Source organism: Lontra canadensis, unplaced genomic scaffold (genome assembly GCF_010015895.1).
Source record: "Lontra canadensis isolate GAN:19392208 unplaced genomic scaffold, GSC_riverotter_1.0 scaffold41, whole genome shotgun sequence".
NCBI classification, from domain to species: Eukaryota; Metazoa; Chordata; class Mammalia; order Carnivora; family Mustelidae; genus Lontra; species Lontra canadensis.
Genome location: NW_022631035.1, coordinates 14,320,748 through 14,334,463, shown reverse-complemented (window position 1 = coordinate 14,334,463; position 13,716 = coordinate 14,320,748). Strand labels below are relative to the sequence as shown.

Below are 13,716 nucleotides of genomic sequence, written 5' to 3'. Positions count from 1 at the left end.
GAGCATCTGCCTTCAGCTCAGGTCATGAGCTCTAGGTCCTGGGATCGAGTCCCCTCCCCACCCCCAGCAGCCCACCTCAGGCTCCCTTCCAGCTCAGCTTCCCCTCTCCCTCTTGCCTGCTTGTGCTCTGTCTCTCTCTCATGAATAAATAAAATCTTAAAAAAAAAAAAATTGAAAGTCAGTTTATAAGCTAAAGCTGATTTCTTAAAAAGCAATTTCAGTAGCTAGTACTCACCGTCTGGAATTACTTGTTCTTTTAAAGTTGGGCACTACGATATATTAGAAAAAGCACAACGCAACTGGTCCATGACTAGTCCTGCCACGAACTAGCAGGACATATCAATCCCAATTTCTCTACAAAATGAGCCAAGCCTGTCTCCAGTTTGGTCTAGCGCTCTGTGATGTGATGGGACACAGGAGAGAAACACATTTGCTCTGTCTACAATGAAGGTACAAGAATTACCTGACAGCATATCAGCATCATCTGGGGGCTTGGAAAGAAGAAAAAAAAAATTTTTTTTTTTTTTAAAAGATGGGTGCTGGGCTCCATTCCTAGAGATTCTGATTTCAGTCACTTTGGGTGGTACCTCAATAGAGGGTATTTAAAGAGCTCCCCAGGTGCCTCTAGGTGACTAATTCAGCCAGGGCTGAGAGGCACTGCCTCAAGTAACACATTGCTAGTTGCAGCTGTGGCTCTCTGGGCAGGTGTTTCTTTCACTCCCAGAGGCCCTCAGGAGTGAGGGGCTGTTTAAGAGAAGAGAGATCTGATTCAGTTTCGTCAACAAACTCCCATGACCCTACTGTAGATCAATGACAATATCTAGGGATTCTGACAACACCGTTTGTTCAGAAAACGTATGAGAAAACTTGGTTTCCATGACAAACACTCCTGCAGCCCAAACATTTATTCCCTCATCTGAAATGGGGGGAAGAGGGGAGTAATCCACTGGAGAAAGGGGTGGTTTTGAATGATAATGATAAATTAATCTACTAACTAGGGAAATCATGTTTCATACATAAGAGGACAACCCTAGATCAAGGTTCATTTTTTTAAACAATGAAACATCATGCTGAGTGAAAAATGAAACTGACTTGGCATAATCACAAACCATTTAGCTCGTAGGGTTTGGCAATGGACAAATTAATCTCATTACCGAGGTGAGGAGACCATGAAGAGTGTCCCAGACACTATGGTTGACAGCCCCCCAACCAAGTATCCTGGAACCCCTCTCACTCTGTAGAAACACTACTGATGAGATCCCATTAAAGAGTACAGCAACATCTTCCTCCCTCCTACTTCCCCCTAAGGAATCCACAACCCACACGCCTGACCATGAAACAGCTCCTTGTTTTATTGGTCTTAAAGAGCTTCAAAAAGGAATATCCAATCCTTACCTGCTGAGTGCTCATTGCAGTGGGTATGGCCAACTCCCATGCTAAATGCCATAGAGGATACAGATAAGTAAAACAGGGGCCCTTCCTTCTAGGGCAAACCAGCAAGAAAACTGACAGCCCTCTCCCCCAACCAGGGCACCTTCTTGGTGGCCTCCTCTCTCCCTCATTACACTCTCCTGAGACCCACCTAAACTTCGTCCCTCCACTGTGGTCCAAGGGGCAAGGCCACTCTCTCTCCTGTCACCACAGACCCACTTCCTGGTACCGGAACCACTTGGGAGGTAGGGGCCCCTGCAAAGGCCAACACACCAGGCCCAGCCTGATGATTAGAGGTTCTAGTTTTTCAGGATCCCATACCAAAGATTGACTGCACCATGCAACTCTGGGTAAAGGCTTCTAAGACATGAACTTTCAGTTTTGCTATTTCAGAAACATTTCTGGGCAAGATCTTACTGAAAAAAACATGCACCTGCTTGGATATTATTAGACCTAAGCAAAGAATTGAGCTTCAACTATGACCTGGTTTTAAGGGCCTCTGAATCTCCACTCTATTCACCTTCACTGGACTTGGCTCCAGAGTTGACAATGATCTTTCTTGCTGATGGACAGTCTCAGGTGAAGGCAGTGTTTCCACCTCAAAGCTGCATCTTTCTACTACTGGAACAAAGTGTAAGAGGCCATGACTTTCTTGGGAGGAACAAGAGCATCATCTGCACACATTCCTGAAGCTTCCAAGAAAGTCTGCTTTCCTCTCTGCCCATTCCTTCTCTAGAGCCAATCTCTCCTTGCAGCATGGTCGGTCACCTGCTCAGGGTGTGACTGGGTAAACTGAGGGGTTCTAACAAAGCCACCAGGACACAAGCACTGTAGGAGCCGCTCTTCCAAGGGGAAGCGGGAGGATTAGGCTCAAAGTTCAGTTCCGCCACTGAAGCATGACCTTGGACAGGTCCCCAGCCCTCTCTGGCCTCGGCGTCCTCATCTGTCTGCTCTAGGGAACAGCAGAATAGCTATTGTTCAACTTGGGAGGGGAGGGCATGGTATATGCTCCAAATATCACCCTCCAAGGTGCTCCCACTGTTACCGATGGATATGCACTCTCTTATTCCTCACTTGGGGTGGGGAAAATACTGAGACCCATTGGGCTAGATCAACAAGACTCCTGCGACCCTGACTCTAGTTACTTGGGAGGCTATCCATTTATTCGTATGTGCTCCCACTGCTCACAATATTTCTGGAGTTTTTTGGAAATCCCCTTCAAAGAATATACTTTTGTATCCCCTAAGTGATAATTCGTGTTTAGTTGGTTTTTAAAAACAATCAAAAATCAAATCCAAGGGTCCTCAATAAATTATGCAATCAAGCTGAGTAACAGTTTTGATCAAAATTTCAGCGTGAACCACGGAGAAGTTATATTCAAGCAAACACCGGAAGGAACTGGGAAAGGTTTTAAATTGTGTAAGTATCATTGGCTTAAGAGTAAATATTTGCTTTTTTAGGGTTCCTGAATTATTAAATGGGTTAAATGAATTCCTAAATGAAATACTGAAAAGAAAAAAAAATTTTAACTGATTTGTACGGCATGAACCCTGACCTCTAAAGGGGTGATTATTTGGAAAGACACAACATTCTTTTGGACAAGTAAGTTTAGGTATGTTTGTGGAAAAGACAAAACACCACCAAAGGCATAATTCCATTGTCAAGTGGTACCTGAATCTTCCCAGGAAAAACACCTGTACGGACAAACTATTAAGAATTATGGTCTCCACAAGGGACAGTCAATGCTCCAACTCTTGATTTATTAAGAGTCTTGAGGCAAGACTTTAAATGGCCTCATGACAAACTACAGAAAGAATCTTGTCTACAGAAGGTCGGCTACCCTCAAAACCAAACTCGCAGAATTATCCTGAGGTATTTCAGGGCGCTCGTGAGAGTCACATCTGTTAGAAAGCTGATCTGAAACCACTGCAGACCAAGTTACTTAACAAATTAGAATAAAACATTTCTCAGCAGCTTTTATGTATATAAGTTGTCAGCAAGACACTGCTACAGGCATTTACATCTTCAAAACATAAACAAAACAAGATCTAGACGTTCCATTTTCACTTGACCTAAAATCCACACAGCTAAAAGAAAACAGGTTACTTTAAAATGGTTGCTATAAAACCAATTTAAAGGTTAGTTTTGTGCTTTTTAAAACATCCAGCATTCCCTGGAGGCTGGGGAAGAGGGCAAGAGTAAATAAGATTAGCAAATTCTGATTCTGAGAATTTATTCCAAGGAAATAATTAGGCAGTTAAGATATGCTTAGCAACAAGAGGGTTTATCACATTGTTGTTTTTTGTTCTTCAGAAAGATTGTATTTATTTATTTGAGAAAGAGAGAGAGAGGAAGGGAGAGAGAGAAAATGAGCTGGAGGAGGAGCAGAGGGACAGGGAGAAGCAGGCTCCCTACTGAGCTGGGAGCTGATACCGGGCTCTATCCTAGGACCTTGAGATTATGACCTCAGCCAAAGGCAGACACTTAACCGACTGAGCCACCCAGGCACCCCACCACACTGTAGTAATTCTTTTTTAATCTTTTTTTTAATTTTTTAAAATTTTTTTTTAAAGATTTTATTTATTTATTTGACAGGCAGAGATCACAAGTAGGCAGAGAGGCAGGCAGAGAGAGAGGGGGAAGCAGGCTCCCTACTGAGCAGAGAGCCTGATGTGGGGCTCAATCCCAGGACCCTGAGATCATGACCTGAGCCGAAAGCAGAGGCTTAACCCACTGAGCCACCCAGGTGCCCCTGTCTGTAGTAATTAAAATTAAAAACTGCCTTAATAGCTAAATGGCTTACTGGCCAAATTATGGTATCCAAAAAAACCCCCCAAATTATGGTTCATCCAATGAGAGAAGTAGTATGCGACAGTGAGAATAATGCTGTAGAATTAAATTTATCGGCACAGAAAGATCAGGATATGTTCCAGTTTGGGTAAGAAAAATATCTACACAAATATGTGCACAGAAAAAAATGTCTGGAAGGATATATATCAAGACATTAGGGAGTGCCTAGGTGGCTCAGTCAGTAAGCATCTGCCTTTGGCTCAGGTCATGGGATCGAGACCCTTGTAGGGCTCCCTGCTCAGCGGGAAGCCTGCTTCTCCCTCTCCCACTCCCCCTGCTTGGGTTCCCTCTCTCGCTGTGTCTTTCTCTGTCAAATAAATAAATACATAAAATCTTTAAAAAGAAAAGGGAAAAAAAGCACCAAACACAGAGATTTGAAGAAAGGGAAAAACACCTTTCCTTAGCATAGTGGAAAAACTCGAAACAACCTATATGATCCAGCAGGGTGGCCACTAGGCAAAGCATGGTTTATTACCATATCGATCTTGGTCAGTGCAACCCCAGTCTCCAAACTCAGGCTGGACATAGAAGGCTCAAATGCTTTTGGCATGGATGATGGTTTACCAAGGTGCTAGTCGAAGTGACAAATTCAATAACATACTTAGAAAATTTCCTACCAGTTATAGAAAGTTTCTGTGAAACTAAACATAAATATAGAACACGTATTTTTATGCTGCTGTATTTGCTGTGTGGTTGTACATGAACAAAGATCATATGATAATCAGAAGTGATGTAGAGGGGCGCCTGGCTGGCTCAGTCAGTAGAGCATGTGACTCTTGATCTCAGGGTCGTGAGTTCAAGCCCCACATTGGGCGTAGACCAAAAAATTAAAAAAAAATTTAAATGTAGAGACTAAAAATAACTTAAAGTAAAAAAAAAAAAAAAAAAAAAGAATGCAAGGAGGGAGCTTATGATTCCTTTTAAAAGTTCTACTTTTCCTAGCCCATATCTTGTCTGTGGCACTCACTTAAATATCACTAAGGATGTGTTGCTCTGACACAAGGAAGTCTGAAACCAAACAGGGGATATAGGTGAAGATAAAGATAGAAAAAAAAAAAATCCCCAACCCCTAGGAAATACAGCCAACTAGCATGTTTATTATTCACAAACTATGATTCATTGTCCCTATTTTTTCAAGCCAGCATCACACTCTAATCATATTGCTAGGTTACAGGCCCCTAGTTATTTGTGCATAATAAAAACTGAATCCATTAAAATGATACATTACATTTTTCTTGCCTATATCATCTCTTCAGGGAGAACATTTGATCATTATAAAACATAGATAATCTTGAACCTAAAGAGTACTTTGGATCCCCAAACCAGAGAGGTTTCCAGTGAAAATGAAATCCTTATCCAAAAATTCCTCAACCTGAAAAATGGAGTCAAAATCTGACGCAGGCAAAGAACTCTCTCCCTCAGGACCATGCAGGTGGCACGATTCTGTCCAGACAAGAAGAAACCTTTACATAGCTCACTAGTTTTACGTTCAGGAATACAGCCTACTCTTGAACACTCTCAAGAGAAACTCTCATACACACTTCTCTCCTGCTCTGAGAAACTAAACTACTGTGGAAAGCCCAGAGGCCAGGCATGAAACAAAATACACACATGTGAACTACAGTCCAATTTCATGATCAGAAGCTCTGATATGAGCTTAATGAAACATTCGCCTCATGGCCTCAGTATAAATTCTTGATATTGCCTAGTAAGATCATTCGTGGAGGTGATAACTATCAGAGCAAATGATAAGCAAGGACATTTCTAGTTAAGCCTCTTGTCTCAGATGGTATCCTCAGTATGTTTTTGTACACACATGGGCCTCGGTTCTCAGTGACATTGTTTACTCTCCTCTAAAACCAAAACACTGGCTGAATAAAAGAAATCGTATATATTGTAGCTGAAGATAGCATTTTGCCTCCCATGCTTCAGATCTGTTTGGTACCTGACAGAAACGGTACATAAACACCATTAAATAAGGACTAAAGGACAGTGATGATGTAATACAAACCAACACTGGGTACAAGATCCAGGTCCAGGGAGGACGGAAAACACTCACTAAATAAGCACAATTTGGATTAACAAGAGGCAGCCTGAAGTTAGTAACACCAATGTTATTGCATTTTTGGATATGATAGCCTAGAGTCTCAGCCTAGGATGAGTCAATGTCTAGCTTAATCAGACACGCTCTTGAAAGAAACTCACAGTATTGCTTCCAATGCACGAGTTATTTCATCAATCAAAAAGAAACAGCAGGGGTGCCTGAGTGGCTCAGTGGTTAAGCCTCTGCCTTCAGCTCAGGTCATGATCTCAGGGTCCTGGGATTGAGCCCCACGTCGTCGGGCTCTCTGCTCAGTAGGGAGCCTGCTTCCTCCTTCTCCTCTGCCTGCCTCTCTGCCTACTTGTGATCTCTCTCTCTCTCTGTGTCAAATAAATAAATAAATCTTAAAAAAAAAAAAAAAGAAAGAAAGAAACAGCATTGGGGCATCTATCTGGCTGGCTCAGTCCGGTAAAGCATTCGACTCTTGATCTCAGGGTCAGGAGTGCGAGTTCCACAATGGGTGTAGAGATTACTTAAAATAAATTTAAAACTTAAAAAAAGAGCACTGAAAATATTCTTTGGAGGGGCACCTGGGTGGCTCAGTGGGTAAGCCTCTGCCTTCGGCTCACGTCATGATCTCAGGGTCCTGGGATAGAGCCCTGCATGGGGCTCTCTCTTCAGCAGGGAGCCTGCTTCCTCCTCTCTCTCTCTGCCTGCCTCTCTGCCTACTTGTGCTCTGTCAAATAAATAAATAAAATCTTAAAAAAAAAAAAAAAGGGAAAGAAAATATTCTTTGGCGAGTGTATAACATTAAAAAAATAATGACAGTAAAAAACATGGGGGGTTACATTTATCACCTATGATATGCAAGGTGCCTTCACATGTCCTAGTTATCCCCATTTCACGTATCAGTAAACAGACTCTCTAAAAAGTAAAATAATCTGAGGGCACAGCTAGCAAGTGACCAGTTTGAACTCAGGTTTGTCCAATTTTACACCCAATAGGTTTTGCGGGATATCACTCCTGCCTAGTTTAACTGCAAACTCCGCAATGGGTTCCATTTAAAATTTAAAATAATAATTCTATGTTTGGGGATCAAAATTTTTACCGGTAGATAATTCCAGGAGTAAAATTCTGACATTTTACTTACAAAGCAGTTACACCAAAATGTAACTTTTTGATAAGGGTCTGGAATATTGTACCATGAACTTTGAGAAGTTTGGATTTCTAAATACAATTTGGAAATATTTACACAAACTGAAACTATAGTCCCAACTAAAGCTAAATAGTTATTTTTGGCTCTACGTTACTGAATAACTAAAATACTAGAATCCTGCGAAATAACAGGCAATGGAAAGATGTGGCAAAAAAAAAAACCATAAATACCTAGACCCTGATATGAAATGATCAATTTCCATATCATTTGTTTGATCACTATGTCACATAAACAAATGCTGAGGAACAGTTAACCAATCCAGGGTGAAGTGTTCACATTCAAATGTGACCCTAGTTGTAAAAGTGGATTCTTTTTTTTAATTAGAAGAAAAAATTGGGGCACCTGGGTGGCTCAGTCTGTTAAGCATCTGCCTTGGGCTCAGGCTATGATTCCAAGGTCCTGGGATCAAACCCCAGTGGGGCTTCCTGCTCAGCCCAGAGTTTGTTTTTCCCTCTCCCTCCGCTCCCCCCTTCCCCCCCCCGCCCCCGCTTGTGTTCGCTCTCTAAAATAAATACAATCTTTAAAAAAAAAAACAAAAAACAAACTTACATGAATTCTATCATGAAATGTATACAAATTTTCCCCTTAAAACACCCCCAAATTTGAAAAAGGTGATCTTATATTTTACTTCATCTATTTTCAAGGTCTTGTTACTCCAAGAGCACAGACTTATACCAAACATGCATGACCTCTGAAGACCTCACACTGTGGCACTCAGATACACACACGTCAATTCTCCACCTGGACACCTGGTACATGATATACCATATTAAAAGGTACATAGTGGAAGTCATTAAACAAGAACCTGAACCAATGTACCATAACCACATCCTGAACAATGAGGTTTTTTGTTGTTTTTTTTTTAAACTACTAATTTAGGTTTTTTTCAACTAGAAGGAAAAAAGCCAAGTCTGTCCACAAAATGTCCTCCCCGGCCACGGGGCCCAAATCTACAGCCTGAGTGAAAGTCTTAATATAGTTAAATAAATGTAATCCAGCCATTTCTCTCCAGGAAAAGATGAAAAAACCCTTCGGACCGCTCCACAGTGCTCTGACATGAAGAGACAGTCTCCATTTAAAGTTCTGAAGAGGCTTCACCGCTGTCTCACATGGGATCTTTAAAAAGAGTATAAATCCCACAGCTTAACTTGCTTAACGAAGTCCTGGTGCCCAAAAGGATGCCTCCTGCCTCTGCACACTTAGAAACCTGCAAGGCAGGTAAGCAGAACCATACTCGCAGGTAAAAATGCTTACTCGCTCCCAAGGGCATTCGTTTCCCGAAGTTCTCGAATTTTTAAAAGTTCAAACAAGGATTATAAGCGCAAGACATTCCCCTCCCCCTCGATTATAGGGCCCCTTCTATCCTTGCCCCGCGGCCACCGCCAGACAGAGCCGGCGCCCACCTGTGGGAAGGGTCTGGCAGGTGGGGCCGCCCTCCAAGCGCCTTCGAGAGGCCCCAAGGTGCCGCCGGGACGACGCAAAGTTGTGCGGGAGCGCACGGGGCCCCGGGAGACGCTGCCCGTGACAGCCGCGCTGGCCGGCGAGGCCCCTCGGGTGGCGTGAGCCTCGGCCCGGCCGACCGCGGCCGCCACTCAGGCCGGCCCCGAGGTGCTAGCTCCCCGCCCGGCGCCGTCTCCTACGTCCTGCCCGAGCCTCCGCTGGGGCGCTCGGGAGCCCGGGCCGCCGCCACCACCGCCGCGATCCCGGCTCGGACCCCAGTCCGCCCCGCGCTGTCCCCCACCCCACGCTCTCCGGGTCACTCACCCCGGGGCCAGGCAGCAGCAGCGCCAGCAGCACCAGCAGCAGCCGGGCCGGCATGGCGAGGACTCGGGCCTGGCTCCCGGCCCGGCCGGCCGGCTCCGGGGGGCGGTGCGGGCGGGCGGGCTAAGGACGGGGCGGGGGCGCCGCGACGACAGCGCCGCGGCGGCCGGACTTCAGCGGACGCAGACCTGACTAGGCGGTGGCGGCACCCCCATGCCCAGCCCTATAAGCGCCGGGTGCCGGCGCTTCTTCCGGTCGGGGCGGGGTCGGGGGCGGGGCAGACTGAGGGGCGGTCCCGAAACTGGGCGGGGGGGCGGGCCCGAAGGCGGAGCCTTGGGCGGGGCTGTTCTGGAGGGGCGGAGCCGGGGCGGTGCTGGCCTCCTGCCTTCCCGGAGTCACTCGGCCGCGGTCCAGCGGAGAAGACCAGACCTGGGTGTCCGGCGTCTAGGGGCGCTGAGCGTTTGAGGCAGGGAGCTTTGCCGAGGGCTGAGGGAGGCTGGCAGTCCCGCCCCGCGGGTGCACCCCTTCCCCACGCGGTCCCCAGGCGGTCCCACCAGCCCCACGGAGAGACCCGCTGTGTCAAAACTCGATCAGGGGAAAGTCCAGGACACTGGTGGTGCGGGCTGTCCAGAGACCCCGCTTCGTCTTTCCGTCGTGGTGGAATCATGGACGACCTCCGGAGCCAGGGTCAGCAGCTGGCAGAGACTCCAGCAAACACGACATTTCTGCCATGTGCGCAAGTCCACAGCTCTAGGGTGCTCCGACTGTTTCTCAGCGAGCCCCAAGGCCCTTTCTTCCGTTTGCCCTCAGGAATTCCCCTCAAATCTCGTCCAACAGCCATCTCTTCCCTTTGGAATAAACTACAGCCAAGGCATTCTCCAAAAATTATAAGCAAAGAAAGAATCCATTTCAGCGGCTTGCGTTGTGTGTTAATGTGGCATTTCGTAGATGTGACTTCGTGGAGCTGGAGATGACATGGGTCACAACTCGTTGGAGGGAGTGGGTATGTTGAGGACTCATACAAGATCTATTTGAGGATTGTAGCCTATCAACCTGAACTTAAAAGTCTGGCACCCAGGTCACAGTGTCCCCAGCTGCTCTCCACTTGGATGGAAGTGGAGAGAGAAGACATACTGTTTGAAACATGAGAAACTAAGACTCAAAGCATCGCATTTGCATATCCTTGGAGAAAAAGAAATAAGGGATAGCAACTTCTCTAATTTTTCCTGACTTGCTCACATAACAGCCTAAGATTTTTCAGGGTTTGGGGGAAAGGAGTAGGCAATGCTAGAGAAAACAGCAAAAAGTAGCAAGGGACAGCCCAAATGTCTGGATCAACCCTATTCAAATATAAAATAGATAGATGCTCACTGGAAGCCAAAATCCATAAACAGAGTTCCCTATTCCCAGCCCCCAACGCCCGGATCGAAGTCAAGGGACCTATCTCTACCACTGCTGGAGAGCCTAACACCAATTTTTTTAAAAATATTTTATTTATTTATTTGATGGAGAGATCACAAGTAGGCAGAGAGGCAGGCAGAGAGAGAGAGGGGGAAGCAGGCTCCGTGCTGAGCAGGGAGCCCGATGTGGGGCTCCATCCCAGGACCCTGGGATCATGACCTGAGCCGAAGGCAGAGACTTTAACCCACTGAGCCACCCAGGTGCCCCCCTAACACCAATTTTTAAGAGTGTGATGAATCTTGGCAACTGTGAAAGAGAGAGACATATTTTGAAGAGTGGTATCCGCACGTTTCACTGTAGAGAGGTTTGGGATTGACGGAGAGATGGGTGGAAGCAGGGGGTCTATCACTCCTAGGCAGAATAGCCCCGGGTCCAGGGAGGAGCCTACAATCCAGAGACTGGGAGGGGCTTTTTACCTGTCCCACTTGCCAGCTGAAGACACGATCTGCAAGACCACAAGTTTGAGTTAAAAGAGGAGCTTGACTAGAAAATACTGCTTTCACATCCCTTGTCTGGTGCTTTTTCTCAAACAGAGTATGTCTAGGAGGGGAACTTTCTGGCCTGGAATTCTGGCAGCCTTTTGATAATTCAAAATGTCACTGTGACCCTGTAAGCACAGTAGATGAAACACAAAAGGGAATCTGACTCATCTGACTCATAAATTAGCTTTAAAGATCCAACAAAGAAAAAAAAAAAGAAATCTGTTCCAAGGAGTCTAGGCCAGGTAGGTATATTTTGTATCTTGTACTCAGTTGGACCAAATCCCCAGGCCTTAACTGTGCTATTATAGATCGTCAGAATTTCTCAGAATTTCTTACGCAACACTTAGACTGTTCGTACACTTAATCAATTCCCATGTTTTATGCGCTTCTCCACTTAACTAGCAACTCCTATGATAAGCTCTGGTTTTATTTATGATAGCATTGCCCATAAGTCTGTTCCGTAATTACATACTGTTTTGACAGCTTTTTGCTTATGATAAAGCAAAAGCTGGCATCACTGATAAATAGAAACAGAAATGGAAATATTTTTGTAGGGTGCCTTTGAATTGGACCTGTAGAAAAGACCTGAAAATGAGCAGGCAGTCAATGACCTTTCTGGAAGTTGCATTAAATAGCATGCTCTAAACAAGGCCAAGGTCATGATCTTCGTGTGAAGATAAGCCCTCTCTTTTCACCAAGGAAAGAAAAATATGTGTATGGGATTCGGCACTATGTCTGGAATATGTCTGAGGACCGGAATATGTCTGAGGAGCTGGGGGTTGGGAGAAAGTAAGTTCACAAAATCTTATTTTCACTTCTCTCTGAACCAGTGATTCCCAAACTTGGAGAATGTTTAAAAAACAGATTTCTGACACCTTTTCCTGTCCTCGTCCCCCACTAGCATCTCCAGGGATGGACCCCAGAGGCCTGTATGTTTTCCAGTTTCTGCAGGTGACTGAGGGTAGCCAAGAGCCTCAGCCTCGGCTCTCTCATAATGTCCGGTGTTAATTCCTGCAGCCGCTAATCCCTTTTGTTTATTTTAGCAAATGTCGCCCTCTGGTGGGATAAATTATGACTCAGCCTCTTCATTTCTGTTTAAAACCCTTCAAAATTTCATTTAAAAATGATTAAGAGGTTGGCTTGCAGATAGCTATTCAGTGAGAGGGTAGCTGCCTTTGAAGGACTTTTTTTTTTTTAATTTAAAATCAATTTAATGATCATATGGCGTATTATTCGTTTCAGAGGTAGAATTCAGTGATTCATCAGTTGCGTGTAACATGCAGGGCTCATTACATTAAATGCCTTTTTAATGCCCATCACCCAGTTATCCCAGCCCCCCACTAACCTCCCCTCCAGCAACCCTCAGTTTATTTCCTACAGTTAAGGGTCCCTTATGGTTTGTCTCCCTCTCTGATTTCATCTTATTTTATTTTTCTTCCCTTCCCCTATGTTCATTCTTAAGTTCTGCATATGAGGAAAATCATATTTGTCTTCCTCATGAAGGAATCTTGAAAGGAAAAGAAGCTGGTAAAACCAAAAAGAGAGGTCATGGTTGACAGTTCCGGGACCGTCTCAAAGGAACAGTGTCTTTATCAGAATGAGGTGACTGACATTTTTGTGATGTCGATGCTACTGCTGCTGCTTCCAAACAGATTTGACCTTCCAGCACGTCTAGGGTAGTTACGAGATAAGTCAAACAATGAGGCGAGAGTCTCTGGTAGCAAGTGAAATCTTTACCTCCTTCAGGTTCCACCACTGAAGGGAAATTCAAGAAAAGCTGCTGTCACTGTGAGCAGTGTGTTTAGGTAAACAGAACTTTGGCTCGTCCTGTTCCGGAATGACCAGATCTGGAAAGACAGTGACACTCTGAAGAACTCTTTACCACAGAATCCAACCTACTGCACACTTCCTTGTGTTGCAAAGGGGAAGTGTTCCTCATTATCACAGTGAAGGGTTATTGGCTGTTGGCCGTTGTTTGGGAATGTGCGAGTACACGCTTTGTACGGTCACCTCACGTTACCTGAGCAGTTCCAGAGGTGGGTGTTTGCCCTGTTTTACACGTGACACGTTGAAATGTTAAAAGGTCCACAGTCTGGTGGGGGTAACATGTAGCTAGAAGGGGCACGACCTAGATTAGGACCCAGCTACGTACATGACGTCAGAGTTCATCTGGTCAACCCCAGGTGCTATGACACGCTCCCCCATTAGCTGCTTGTTATTCTTGTTCCTCCCCCAGCGTGATGACAAGGTACTATTATGTGACGTGTAAACATAGTTAGGAGCCCAGCTTGGCGTTTCCCTCGAGTACCGATAACAACCAGAAATGCATACAAATGTGTGGTGATGAGGGGCATTGCCTCAAATAACGTGTAAGACTCCTAGCCTCATCGGGGGTGTGTGCAAAAGAATGCAAATAATAGAGCAGCCATCTGGGAGAGAAGAGTGAGCTTCCTCCTGGCAGTTCTGCCCTGTAA

The 13,716-nt window shown here is 45.2% G+C and overlaps 1 protein-coding gene across 1 annotated transcript in view; it reads right to left on the bottom strand.

Annotated features, from left to right (window-relative positions):
- The window catches only part of ERN1 (endoplasmic reticulum to nucleus signaling 1), a 75,014-nt gene extending 65,521 nt beyond the window's left edge, over nt 1–9,493 (bottom strand). The window contains exon 1 of the mRNA XM_032870841.1: nt 9,303–9,493. Within this exon, the coding sequence (XP_032726732.1) occupies nt 9,303–9,356 (54 nt within the window). The 5' untranslated portion in view covers nt 9,357–9,493. The remainder of the gene's footprint in view (nt 1–9,302) is intronic.
- Between the last annotated feature and the right edge of the window lie 4,223 nt (nt 9,494–13,716).